Source organism: Tenrec ecaudatus, chromosome 4, assembly GCF_050624435.1.
Source record: "Tenrec ecaudatus isolate mTenEca1 chromosome 4, mTenEca1.hap1, whole genome shotgun sequence".
Lineage (NCBI taxonomy): Eukaryota > Metazoa > Chordata > Mammalia > Afrosoricida > Tenrecidae > Tenrec > Tenrec ecaudatus.
Window position 1 is genome coordinate 199,372,840 of NC_134533.1, and position 14,507 is coordinate 199,387,346.

General features: G+C 50.1%; 1 protein-coding gene across 2 annotated transcripts in view; it reads right to left on the bottom strand.

The window, feature by feature from the left end:
• FYCO1 (FYVE and coiled-coil domain autophagy adaptor 1) overlaps positions 1-14,507 on the bottom strand; it is a 63,274-nt gene that overhangs the window by 43,289 nt on the left and 5,478 nt on the right. For both annotated transcript variants that reach the window (XM_075547232.1, XM_075547233.1), the window contains exons 2-4: positions 11,574-11,711; positions 7,825-7,931; positions 2,212-2,337 (exon numbers count right to left, since the gene is read on the bottom strand). In XM_075547232.1, the coding sequence (XP_075403347.1) occupies positions 2,212-2,337; positions 7,825-7,931; positions 11,574-11,658 (318 nt within the window). In that variant the 5' untranslated portion in view covers positions 11,659-11,711. The remainder of the gene's footprint in view (positions 1-2,211; positions 2,338-7,824; positions 7,932-11,573; positions 11,712-14,507) is intronic.

Genomic DNA, 14,507 nt, shown 5'->3' on the forward strand with positions numbered 1-14,507 from the left:
GTGAGCACTCACTGGGGAGTTGTCTCTGCATCACTAATGACTCAAGCAGAACCAGTGTTATTAAAACGAAAAAGTAACTAAGAGAGAGAGAAAGGCGTCCTGGTAGTATTGTCGTTCTCAGTTGGGCTGCCTCTGCAGGGTTGGCAGTTTGAAACCACCAGCCGTACCAGGGGAGAAAACGGTTTCAGAAACTCACAGGGGCAGCTCTACCCTGTCCTTAGGGTCGTCTCTATGCACTGGTATCAATACGACCAGAGAGTTCGGTTTGGTTTTGGTCCCCCAAGAAAGCAGCTCTGGCTGTGCTGCCTCTGGCTGTGTTGAACTGCTAATGCAAGGCTGGCAGGGCAAACTTGCCTGCTCCCCCAAAGGCGAGAGATCGGGTTCCCCCGCTCCTGGAAATGTGTACAGCCTCAGGAAGCCTACAGAGTATTGCGTGGGTTGGAATCACCTTGAGGGCAGTGGGTGCGACACGGTCAGCACTGTGCCCTCCTCAGCTGTCTGCTCCTGTAGAGACCTCGTCTTGGAAACCCTAGGGGACAGTTCTACTCTGTCACATGGGGTCACTAACATTTGCAATCAACTTGGTGGCAGTGGATTTGAGTCTAGGGATAGAGTCCCCAGAAGGGACTGGAAGGCCCAGTACATGCCTCCTAGCCACGAACTGTGACCCTCGGCTTTGAACTAGATGGCGGATATTCATTACTAAAGCTAGCCCCTGTATCAATCAAGTTCTAAGCCATTCTACCCAGGGGACCCCAGAGAGCACAGCCTTCAATGGTGCGGAAGCAGGCGGAGCTTACAGGACACGGAGCCTGTGCCGGCCATGCACTAAACAAAGCAGGGGTGCCTGCCTCCAGCAAGTCCATTTCCCTGGCTTTCTGTCGAATCAAGGTCTGCGTCTGTTACGGTGAGAAAAGAACCCTGAGGGATGGCAATTCCAACAAAATGCACTGGCAGATGTCACCTGTCCGCAGTCGTCGAGCCCAGGGCACCAGTCGCTCTGTGGCAGGGGATGGGAAGGGTGTGACCACGAAGACCCTGCACATCTATGGAGGCAGCAGTGGATGGGCATGCCAGATTGGCAGTGTTTAAAAAACAACACTCTGCAGTGTGGATTGGAGCGTCCATGCTGCCAGGCAAGCTCTCGCAAAAGCGGCCTCTGCTCCACAAACAGCACGGGGCCTCACAGAACAAACTCGACGGAGCCTAGAGCTTTCCTCACTTTCTCGGCTCAGTGTCAGCTGGGCCAGCGGGTGGAAAATGCCCGGCTCCTGATGTCGATCTACCTAACACTGTCACGCTCTATAAGAGGAAACATGTCCGACTCCAGCTGGCTCAGCCCAGATCACCTGACTCGGCCGTAGGCAAAGACAGGCCAGGAGCCCGGCTGTTGACTTTGAAGTGACTCCTAGCCCAGTGGTTCTCAACCTTCCTAATGCAGCCACCCTTTAAGACAGTTCCTCGTGTTGTCGTGAACCCCCACCCACCCATAACATTATTTTCCTTGCTACTTCATCACTGTTATTTTGCCACTGTTATGAATCAGGCAACCCCTGTGAAAGGGTCGTTCCACTACCCAAAGGGGTCGCGACCCACAGGTTGTGAACCTCTGCCCTAGACTGATGAGGAAAGAGGGGGACGGAGTTATGGGGCCTTGCGGGGGCGGGTGGGGGGGGTGGAGAGGGAAGTAGAAGCTGGCAGCCGGCGGACCTGTGTGTGCACAAGCGGGAGAAAAGCCCTCTTCCCGTTTGTTGTTCTGGATTTCGGTAGGACAGCAAAGTCATGGCAGTAGGCTCGTGAGGGGCTCAGAACTGAATGTGGGGTCCGCTGTGCAGACCAGTGCTTTCCCATGCAGCTCTCAAAGCTCCATGCCGCTCTCTCCTTTTCAAATTCAGGCTTCCTGGACAAAGAGCAGGGAAAACACCCTGCCCAGCAAACCCTTAAAAAGTCTTATCTACAAAGATGTTTTAAGTACAGTGGAGGTGGCCTGTGCTATACGCCCCGGAAGGCATCATGAACAGAGATTGCAGTGTGAATGGCCCTGGGTCATGCCCAGATTCTGGTAGGATCATCCCTCTGCTCCCGAAGCAAGGGTGGGCAACGAGAATTCTGGGCCGGACGTCTTTCCTTCTCTCCCACCTGTTACCCCATGTATTCGCTTTGCTGCTTGTATGTAGCAAATGTCTTGAGCAAAGATGCTACTCAGCTTACCTCAGAAATGGACTTGACGAATCGGATTCCGTCACTGGCTCCTTTCATGTTGGCCAGACAGTCACAGAAGTAATCCCAGTAGTCTTTCTTGTTGCCCAGGAGGGTGGCCTTGTCTTTCTGATCAAACTGAAGAGAAGAATCCAGAACCACGTGAGAAGAGTCACATCCCAGGACCAAGGGGGGTTTATTCCAGGAATGCAGGGATGGTTCAACTTAGAAAATTAACCAGCATAACAAAGGAAAAGAAGCACACGGTCATGTCTGAAAAAGCAGTAGATAAAACTCGACACCCTTTCATGAAGAAAGCCCAAACGACGAGGAGAGTGGAAAGAAAACTCCTAGGTACGATTCAGAACATCTATGAAAGGTCAACAGCCAACATTACACTTGATGGACAAAGACTGAGAGCTTTCCCGTTGAAATCCAGACAAGACAAAGGTGCCCACTCTCAGCATATGGAAAAGAAACAAAACTATCTCTATACACAGATGATAAGTTCTGATGTATAGAAAATCCCATAGTGTCCACAAGAAAACTAGAATTAACAGATAAATTTAGCTAAGTTGCAGACTATCAGTCAACAAACAAAACTCAGTTGGGTTTCTATATATTAGCAATGAGAATTCTGCAAGAGAAATAAGAGACAAGTCTACCTGTGATAGCTAGCATCTAAGGGCTTGATAAAATACCTAGGAATAAATATAACCAGCGCTATGAAGGACTTGGATAATAACAACCCTGATGAAAGACATAAATAGGTGGAAAGATGTTAGATGTTCATAGATTGGAAGATCTAAGATTGTCAAGATGTCAATATGACCCAAAGTAATCTAGAGTTTCAACCCTATCCCAATAAAAGTATCAACCAACAACCTTCTTTACAGAATAGAAAAACTTCATATCGATTGGCAAGAGTTCCCAAATAGCTTTTAAAAAATGGTAAAAGAGAAGAAAAAGGTAGGAAAGCTCACATTTCTTGAAGTTAAAACATCCTACACAACTAGGGCATCGTGTATGGTAAACAGCAGCAAGAAAGAGGAAGAGCCTCTCCCAGATGGACCGACACAGCAACTGCACAAGCACTTGGACACAGAGCAACCGCCATGCTTCCTTCTGCTGTCCAGAGGGCCACTCTGGGAGGAACGGACTCCATGGTACCGAACAACAATGTACAACACAGCAACCCACTCCGCCTGGATAGCTGGACCAACAGAAGAGACTCAAGAGTCCAGAAATACGTCCACACATGTAGTCAACTGATCTTTCACAGGTGTTAAGTCCATTTGATTGGGGGCGCTGGGGGGGGGAGGGATCTCTTCAATAAACGGTGCTGAGAAAACTGAGTTTCTACATAAAGGAAAATGCAACAGGATCTATGCTGCATACAACACTTAAAAACCCAATTCCCAGTGGATTAAGAACCTAAATATCAAACTAAAATAAAATTCTTAGACTGGCAGATCCAACTTCCAACAACAGATTTCCTAATCTAAGAGATAAAGTAAACAGACAAGACCCCATAGAAATTAACTTTGGTCAAGAGAATTTATGAAAAAAGTGAAAAGACGTGCTACCAATTGTGAGAGCGCCTTCAGAAACCATACATCCCACAAAATCTAATAGCCAAGATTGCATGTATAACAGTCCATGTACATATAAAAACCTGACAACAAAGACAAACCCAATCCCAAAATGTACCAAGGACTTGAAGAGACAGTTCACCAAACATATGAAAAGATGTTCAGCATCCTCAGCCATCGGACAGATGGCATTTCAAAACCACAATGAGACACCATTTCACCTTGACTCTCGGATGGCTGGATGGCAATGAACAAGCAAACACCTCCACCGGAACAAAATGACTGTTGGCAAGGAGTGGGTGAATGGGGATCCTCCTCCATTACTAGCGCGCACGGGCAGGGGGAGGGACGGGACGGCACAACCATTGGTGAAAACCGCTGTGGCAGTTCTTCAAAAACAGAAAACGATTACTCTACGACCCAGCAATTGCTCTGAAGTATTACATACCCCAAAGACCTAAAGCAGGGACTCAGTACGCCAATGACAACAGCCCAAGTGGAAGCCATCTACATTCTCATCAACAGAGGAATGGATAAACAAATGCAGTAGCTACAGCCAATGGAATACTGCTTAACAAGTAGGAGACATGAAGTCTTGATACGTGCTACAGTCTGGAGGGAGCTTGAAGACATGATGCTGGCCGAAATAAGGCAATCACAAAAGGACAAATAATATATGACCTCACTGATAAAAACAAGCTAAGAAAAGCAAAGGTATCGAAAGCAAACTTTGTTAGTGGTTACCAGAGGTAAGGGAAATGGGACGAAGAAAACCAAACTCATAGCCATCCGGTTAATTCTGACTCAAAGCGACCCTGTAAGAGTGGAACTGTCCTTGTGGGCTGTAAGAGGCCATGCATTTTTTGTAGTGGGTCTCGATCTGAGGGTCCTCAGCCTGTGGTACGTGACCCCTTGTGGGGTTGAACAACCCTTTCACAGGGGTCACCCGATTCATAATAATAGCAAAATTACAGTTGTGAAGTAGTAATGAAAATAATTTTAAGGTTGGGGAGTCACCACCACATGAGGAACTGTATGAAAGGGTCGCAGCAGCATTAGGAAGGTTGAGAACCGCTGCTTTACAGGAACGGAAAGCCTCGCTTTTCTCTCAGAGCTGCTGGTGAGTATGAACTGCTGACCTTGCAGTTAGGAGCCCAACATGTAACCCATCAGGGCGATTTTGGATAAGGTCCCACCCTGGATTGTTGTCATTGCCATAAGTTGTACACACGCAAAAATTTGAATCGGCAAAAGCTGTGTGATAGGTATACTTATAATAACAACAACACAAAAGTAGCTCTTGAGATTGCTTATAAATCACCAACCAAACCTCTCCTGAGATTTGGTTGCTTGATTTGGGCGTTTAAGCTCATGGTTTCAACCAGAGAACTGGCAAAAATAACATTTCCACTGCTTCAGTTTTCCTCCTTGTTCACTGTGTATTGCCATCCAAGGCACGACAACACTTGGTCTCTGCTCACCTGGAGCAACTGAGTTAGAAGTCAGCTAAGAGGAAGACACAGTGTGCGGCTAATTGACTCCAACGACCGCCTCCCTGACAGGGAGACCAGAACTGCGTGGCTTCCAGCTACTAGTAATGAGCACTGGGTGAAAGAGTCTGTAGAAGGTGCAGAGCTGAATTTCGAATTTGCATGGACTCCAGACTTTCTGGAGTTACAGAATAGACGAACCCCTGAGACCATTGTCCTAAGCTAATTTTTAAACCTTAAGCCAAAAATAACCCCTCAAGTCTTAAAACCGACCAACACGAAAGGAAATATAGGAAACGGGAGACAAAAGCTATTTAGAGTATAGTTATAGGCATGTATATATGTAAACATATTAAAGATATAATGAAAGGGATAGAGGCCAATGTACATATTCACATGTTAAGTATTAAGATAGTAGATGGACTTAGGGCCTCTATTCAAGGCCTCCCTAAAACCAAGAACACTTTGTTCTAATAACCTGGCACTCTTTGATACTACCCTTCCGGACACCATCACTGAAGACAAACTAGGTGCATAGCATATGTGCTGAAGAAAGCGAATGGTGCCTGACTATCAAAGATACAGCAAAGGCTTGAAGTGAAACAAGCAGCCATTTAGCACGGAAGCAATTAAGCCCACATGGAAGAAGCACACCAGCCTGTGTGATCATGAGCTGTCGATGGGAAACGCTGATGGCCACATATGTACACGTGTGCTTACATCAATTGATGGGCTGTTGTAAGATTTGTAAGAGTCCCCTAATAAAATGATTGATTAAAAAAAACCCACCACAGCAAAACTGACCAGCAATTTAGCTTAGGTGTTGGCTGGGCTGCTGCTAACCACAAAGACGGCAGTTCAAATCCACCAGTCACTCCGTGGGAGAAAGATGAGGCTGTTTGCTCCTGTAAAGATGTGCGGTCTTTAAACCCAAATTAGGGGTCACTGTGAGTTGGAATTGACACATGGTGGTCGAGCTGGTTTGGCTTTTCTTGTAAAAAAAAAAAAGTCCTTCAGCTTTGCACTCTTCTGAAACCTATATGGATCACATTGGCAACAATTCAAAAGTTTCGAAGGGAGCTTTAGGGGCAGTAAGTGTGTGTTACTAGTGAAGGACGGTGAGACTGGTTGTACAACTGGTTGTACAACGGCACGAAGCTGTATATCCTGACACTGCTGAATTGGTACAGGTTTGGAATTTATCAGAATAGTGACAACCTTGAGGAAGGACAATGACAAAGAGAAGAGGCCTGGACTCACTGGGGTTCACCTGCCATTTAAATGGAAACCAGTAACTGTGGCTCTTTAGTCATCTTGCATCTATTGGCAATATTTTCATCCTCCGCAATACTGGAAGATGAGGGTAGAGACTTAGAGGGGCTAGGGTTGCTGGCTCAAGGTCACACACCATTATGAAACTCAGGATTAGCAGCACCCAAAACACCTTCCTCCCCGGAAGGCATCTCTGTGCACCCCGTTGGTGGAAGACAACCAAATCTGCCAGGAATGCAGAATACAGAAAGAAAGGCGAGTGAAAGTGAGGCAGATGGAGAGTGTTGACGATGTTCCAACTTTGGGAAACGAATGACATTTTATTCAGTCACTGAACTCTTATTTCAAAACCAAAACTGAATGCACAAACAATAAACTGAAACAAAATGTCAGCTATGAGTCATTTCATGTCTAAAACAGAACCAGTTGAAATGGCAGCTCCTTCAAAACAGTTGGCCGCCCTCCCCTGGGCTCCACCCTATAAGCTTTGGTGGGACATGAGGCTCCGGAGTAACGGAGTTCAAAATACAGCCATTTTTTTCTGACTGTAGAAGTAATACAGGAATACGTTATTGGGAAAGCGAGACAAAAACAAGAGGAGGAAATAACTGTGTGGGGTTTAACATCGCCACCCTACAACAATCTCAGTTAACACTTGTGTGCATTTCAATCCTGCTACTTGGTTGCATGTAGTTTTCCACAGCTAGAGTTCGCCAGAGCTGGGCGTCCTGAACGACGTGGACGGTAAGAATTATGCCACGAGTGTTAAAGTGTTTCCTGGCCCGACTCCAGAGATGATGACTCAGTGGGTCGGGATGGGAGCGAGTAGTTCATTTCTAACAAGTTTGCAGGCTGCTGGTCTAAAGCTCACTCTCTGAACAGTGTGGATCTAGTGCGGGTCAATGGGTAACCCTCAGGGGACCCCAGCACCCCTACACATTACTCGCAAACATGCACACCTCTGAGGGTGTCTTTGAGGGGAATCCACCGCGTTCACCACTCTTCAAGGGGTGTGACTGCCCAGGACAGTGGCTTTCTGACCTGCCTGAAGAAGACCCCTATCACTACAGGGCACTTTTGAAGCCGCGCAGGCTCGGTAAGGGCAACATTCTGCCTCCCAGAGGATGGATGGCGCTCTCCTTGGGGGCTGCTCTGACCGTCTGTTTAAAGCTTCGTTGAGCTTGCTGAACCACTTCCTGAATGCTGACTCGGAACATAAGTGGGAAGCGAGACAGCAGGGCGACATTCCCCAGGCCTAAGGAACCACTTACCTGAAGGAGGTACTCGAGCTTGTAAGAAAACTTATGCAAGCTGGTGCTGTCGTCTGTGACGGGCTCGCCTGCTTCCTTAAATTCACTGCACAGTTCCGCCACAGCATCTAGAAAACAACCAACGGGAACACGCAACCAGATGGACGTGGGCCCCAGACAAAGCAGGAATACGAGGGGGCACCCCACAAAACCAGAATGTTTCCCTGCCAAGCTATGTATTTAAATGTCACACAAAACCACCTTATCACCTTCACAGTACTCTCCATTACACTCAATACCTTTGTCAAACCTGCGATTCCACTCTTGGAAACATTTTTCAAACCCATCTGTTTGGATGGCTGACAGCACCTCCCTCGTTTTTCCCTTCACCTCTTCCACATAGTCACATTGCTGTCCTTTCATGGCCCTCTTCATTCACAGAAACAAAAAGAAGTTGCAGAGCGAGGACAGCTGAGTCAGGTGCGTGGAGCAAGAGAGGCACGCTGTTTTTTGCTAAAATCTGGCACACTGAGATGGCTGTGTGATCGGGTGCATGGTCGTGGTGGCAAAACCAGTCCCCGGTCTGTCACAAAGCAGGCCTGTTGGGAACCGGACATAATCAGCCTGACAAGACCGACTCCATGCTGTCTGCCCGGCAGGGCTAAAGCCATTTCACCTCAACCTTATCTTATCCTGACAAACACCAGATGGCCCACCTTTGTTTACTCCAGCACCAGACATTACAACCTTAGATTTGTATCTCCCTACCTTGTGTGCTCTACACCCCCTCCCTTCCCTTTTCTACCTTCCCTTGGAATTCCTTTGTTTGCCTCACCCTTTAAAAAGAGGCTTGTGTAGCAATAAAGAGAGACCTTGACAAGAATCTGCTTGGTCTCACTCCTCTCGCCCCGCCCGCCCGTTTCTCTTTCAGGCTGGGTCCCCCTCGGTAACCTCTCGAATAACTGAGTCCTGCTGGTTGGGGCACAGGCCTTTTTTGTCACACAGGATTATGCTCTCTTTTCAGAACCTCTAAATAGAAAGCCTGATTAAATCTGACCAGCTGAAAAGAACACCAAATGTACAAGTTGACTGACGTCCAGAACAAGGTTTATCATCAACTGACATTTCTTTCACCTTTAAAAAAAAATCATTTTATTGGGGCTCATACAACTCTTATGACAATCCATACATCCATCCATTGTGTCAAGCACATTTGTACATTTGTTGCCATCATCATCCTCAAAACATTTGCCTTCTACTTGAGCCCTTAACATCGGCTGCTAATTTCCCCCCTTTCCCACTCCCCACTCCTTCATAATTCATAAATTATTTTGTCATGTTACACTGTCCGATGTCTCCCCACCCCCTCTTCTCTGCTGTCCATCCCCCAGGGAGGAGGCTATATGTAGATCCTTGTAATCAGTTCCCCCTTTCTACCCCACCTTCTCTCCACCCTCCAGGCACTGCCACTCTCATCACTGGTCCTGAAGGAGTCATCTGTCCTGGATTCCCTGTGTTTCCAGTTGCTAACTGTAGCAATGTATATCCTCTGGTCTAGTCAGATTTGTAAGGTAGAATTGGGATCATGATAGTGGAGGGTAGGAAGTATTTAAGAACTAGAGGAAAGTTATGTTTCATCATTGCTACACTGCACCCTGACTGGCACATCTCCTCTCCCCAACCCTTCAGACAGGGGATGTCCAGTTGCCTGCGATGGGTTTTGAGTCTCCACTCTGCACACACTCACATTTACAATGATAGCATTTTTGTTCCCTTCAATACCTCATGGTCACACAAGCTGGTGTGCTTCTTCAATGTGGGCTTTGTTGCTTCTGAGCTGGATGGCCACTTGTTTACCTTCAAGCCTTTAAGACCCCAGACACTAGATAGCCTGACACCATCAGCTTTCTTCACATTTGCTTATGCAAACATTTTTCTTCCAGCAATTGTGTTGGGAAGGTATGCATCCTGGAATGCCAACTTAATAGAACGTGTTCTTGCATTAAGTACTTCAGTGGGGGCCCAGACATTTCACCTTTTTAAAAATGAGAAAACCATTTTCCCATAACACTGTCAGTGTGAGCTGTGTTCAACATCAAAACAGTTTCTACGGCATTTCCCATCCCATACCCTGCCCAGGAGTAAACAAAATTTCACAGGAGCTGTGACGCTGAGCTGGGGACTTCTCAGGGGCGGAGGGCAATGCAAGACATGAAAATAATAATCTCTAACTTATCAAGGGTTCATGAGGGAGGGGGAAGAAATGAGGAGCTGATATCAGGGCTCAAGGAGAAAGAAAATGTTTTTAAATGATGACAGCAGCATTACATACAAATGTACTGGATACAGTGGATGAATGAATGGATTGTGATAAAAGATGTAAGAGCCCCCAATAAAAGTATTTTTTTAATTCCCCCACAAAGGAAGCTGCGGGCTGGGTATGAGAATGAGACCACCTGCCCAGGTTGTTCAGATGACCAGGGCCCACCAGCCCCCAGGCACTGACAAAGGTGGTTGCCTTACTTCTCTCTTCCATTCAGGTCTTCCTGCACCCCGCCACCCCCCCAGGCTCTACCTCAGGGCCGCCTCCTCCCTCCCAGGGAGGGGCCTCTGGGCAAGAGCTTCTCAAGGTGGCCCTGGAACAGACAAGCTGGTCTGCAGGGCAGTGGCTGGCTGACTCAGCAGGGACAGTCCCTGTTGCTTCCTCTGCCTTGCTGTGTAGGTGACAACAGAAGAGCCTCGGACAGTTAGGTGCACTTTAGTCTGTGGTAACGAACACGGTCTGGCCCAAGGCTCAGCCACTGACTGGTGAGTGGCCTCAGCTTACCCGCGTCGGCTGTTTCCTCATCTGCAAAATGGGAACAATAGTGGCACCTCTCACAGGACCAAACGTGCGGATGCCATGAGTCACCACCCGTGTGATGGGCGGACCTGTGGCTGCACATGGGAAACGCCCCGACCAGCTGCTGTCAATGACAATGTACTGGGAATTGGAGGGAACAAGCCTCAGACAGGGAGGGCAGGTTCTCGCCCCACTAGGCCAGTGACCCGTGGAAAGGGAGAGAGATGGCTGTGGGTGGTCACTGGGCTGTAGCTATTAGGAAGCTGGGCTTGCAGACTGTGTCGAGGAAGGGGTCAGCGTGGAGGCCACAGCAGTGAGGACACCAGACCTCCCAAGCTCCCTGGTGAGCTTCGGGGAAGGGAAACCCTGCCGACATGCAGCCCAGGGCCCTCAGAGTCCCTCCCACTGGGGAAGGTGCGTTGAGTGTGCAGTGAGAACGAGGAAGCCACCAGCTCAGAACTGCACTGTCCAGGGCAACAGGCTGTCTGCCAGCAGAGACCAGGGGGGACAGCAAAACAAGTCAGATGGGTCCACTGGTCTTCCCGCTCCAAGGAGGGAAAATATTCTTCCCAACTCATCAGAGACCAGGGGCTTGTGATTCAACCTAAGACTTAACAGACAGTGAAAACACACACACACACACACACACATCATCATCAGAGACCAGGGGCTTGTAATTCAACCTAAGACTTGACAGTGAAAACACATGTGTGTGTACCAGGGGTATTTGGTTTGTTTACACACTGGCTGTCCAGTGTCCCAGAGGGTAGGGCGGGCTCTCCCAGCCTCCCTCAGCTGGAAATTGGAGCCTCAAACATTTCAAAGTGCCCTGTGCTGAGGGCTGCGGTGACAGTGGGAGCAAGGGGAAAGGGCTCAATGTCGCTGGCAATGACACAGGCCTCCCTGCCTGCCTCCTGAAGAGCCTCACCTTGCAAATCTCGGATGATCCTCTGGAGCTGGCTCTCCGCGCCGCTGGAGGCCATGGCGGTGGCTGCCGTCTTGTGGCTGAACATGTCCTTCGGGGGTCCAGAGAAAGGCTTAGAACTTCAGACCTCCATGGCGGGACCTGTGTGCGGGGAGAGGAGGCTGTGGAGGAAGGAAGCAGCCAGGAATGCCACTGCAAGGCATGTTTGAGGAGCTCTGCCCGGCCACATGGCCACTCCGCTTAGCAATCTCCCTGGGGCAGCAGGCCCTGTGGGCCTTCTCTGGTTTGCTCTGATACACTTCTATCCTGACACATAGCCCCGGTTTGGGGCTGTCTGCCCACTCATCAAAGGCTGAACCCTACCCCCCACCCACTGTGCCTAAGGCCCCAGCTACCACCCCTCACTTCCCCACACCTTAGCCAGTCCATCTCCTCTTTGGACTGTGCTCTCCCTGGCCAGGCAGCACAGGGGTCCCGAGGTCACATACCCTCAAGGCTTGGCTGGTTGGGGAAAGGGCTGCCAGGGTTGGGAGATCTGGCCTCCAGCTGCCAGAGTCTGGGTGTCCAGAGCCCTCCTGGCCTGCCACCCAGGGTCTGGCACAGTCACCTGTACCCCCAGTCAAGGGCCTTGTCTCTATTTTAAGCCCAGTTGCAGTCCTCTCGAGGCTGCTGAGTCCCTAGTAGCCAGCTCTACTTGGGCAGCTGCTGAAGTGATTTAAGGGCACAGTGGTGCGGGAGCCCAGGGGTGCGGCAGGAGCAGCACTGGGAAGAGGTCGGGGCACATGTTTGCATCTGTCCACAGTTTCTGGTTCATTGCGAGGATGGCACACACAAGGAGACCACAGACGGCCATCATCACAGCCGCTACTGAACAAAGGCCTACTGTGCGCCACCCTGTTGCCTGCTGGATCACCTTTCCATCTTATAATTGCTCGTGTGTTGGGGGGGGGCGGTGGGGAGCGCAGCTGTGCCATCCCTGTCCACAAAGGAAACTGACATTCACAGGTACTGTTACTGATCTGAGGCTACCCATCAGTACCAGGTGGCATCGTGGCTGCTTTCAAACCTGTAGGTCCTGTGGTCTCCATCTGCCCCCTTTCCCTTAATGACTGAGCCACTGCTGCAGACCACCCACACCCAGGAACCACTCCAAACTCCAGCTTCTCCCACCACCACCTTCCCTTGACAGGCAAGGTCAGAAGACCCTGAAAGGAACCCCTGCCTTCCAAAGTCACACCAGCATTCCACTGTCAGCCTGAGGAAAGACGGTGGTAACTCGACACATAGATTGAGGGCCTATTTTTAACTCACAAGACCCACAGAGACAGACGACACCAGTGCCACACTCCCAGCCGGCCATGGCTCAGAGCAGAGCCAAAGGATGCACACAGCACCCGCATGGGCTCACCAACAAGTGCTGGCACCTGGTGGGAACAGCTTACCAGAAGCTGGCAACCCTGTCCCTCCAAACACAGGCTGTGCAGGGACTGGTCAGGGCCCCAGGGTCAACCCACAGATGTCTTGGCAGACACTGCACAGGTGAGGTGGGGAGGGTCATGGGCAACCCTGTTGGTGGACAGCTCCCCAGCACCCACAGTTCACCAAGCAGCCTCTGGGCGGCAGAGCCTGGAGAAAGCATACAATGAACCGGAGCCATCCTCCAGTCCTTGCAGCGTAGTCTGCATAGCTAGTGGGGTCCGTGGATCTGAGGAGAGGACCCAGAGAGGAGCTGCCAGGGCTGAGGGCCCGGGGACCGACAGGTCTGCAACTGGAGGACGGTGGGAGAGCTCATGTATCACAGAGCAACTACTCCACGGGGACTCTGACCTTCCAAAGGCAGATCACCACACAGTTCTTTCAAGGTGCCCTGGGGGCTAGAATCGCCAACCTTTCTATTAGTAGTCAAGGGCTTAAGTGCCTGTCACCCACGGGTACATCATTGTAAACATGGTCAAAATTCACAGAACTGCACAAAACAAGCACAGAAAGGCTGCATTGTGATAAAATTTTAAATTGCGATAGGCAGTAAACCCAAATCAAACTCACAGCCCCGGAGGCCGATGCATAGCGACCCTACAGGGCGGGGTAGAACTGCCCACCTGAGTTTCCCAGATAGTCCCTAACAGGGGAGTAGAAAGCTCACCCAGGGCAGCCAAGCCAGGCAGTCAGCCCAGTGCACAGAACCACTCTGCCACCAGACGGCAGGGGAGGGAACCCACGGCAAAGGACTCTGCAGTGCGACTGAGTTGGGCCTGAAACTGAACCAGGGGCCCCAGAGGGCCCACAGCACCCAGCACGGAGGGCACAACGGAAGTCAAGGCTGTTCCTCTGCTACCAGCAACAGGGGCCTTGGAGCCTCCTTGAAAAAAGATGCTTTCCAAAGAGGACAACGACCAAACCAACAGCCCACGAGTCCCCGAATAAGGCCCACTGGGTCTCTGCGCACACTTACAACGTGGTCATCGGTCACTTACAAGACAGGTGGAGTCTGACAACGCGCAATGGCAGCAACAGCAGTCTGAGCCCACCTCCCGCCGAGGGACAGCCCAGCGCCAGCGTGGACGTCCTGGCAGTCAGTGGATTCAGCGTCTGGAGTGTGGGAAGCACGGCCTAGCTAACCCGGGGATGGGCTCCCACACACAGTCAAGCTCCCTGAGACGGCTTGGAGGACACCCTGAGACCCGGCAGCTTCTCTCTACTCTGGTCACAGGGCACGCTGCGGGGGCCCTACCCTGTGCTAATATAGAGGTGGATTTTCCCAAGAGACTTGTCACCACAGGGAGAGCAAGCCCTAGGAACTGACTGCGGGGTCAGTGCGGCACACTGTCCTGGGGGGCTTCCCCCGCTCCCTCCGGAGGCCCTGTTCATCACCAGTGTGACCAGCTGACTCCAATTCAGGGTGACCCCATGTGAGTCCAGAGTACAACTGTGCTCTGG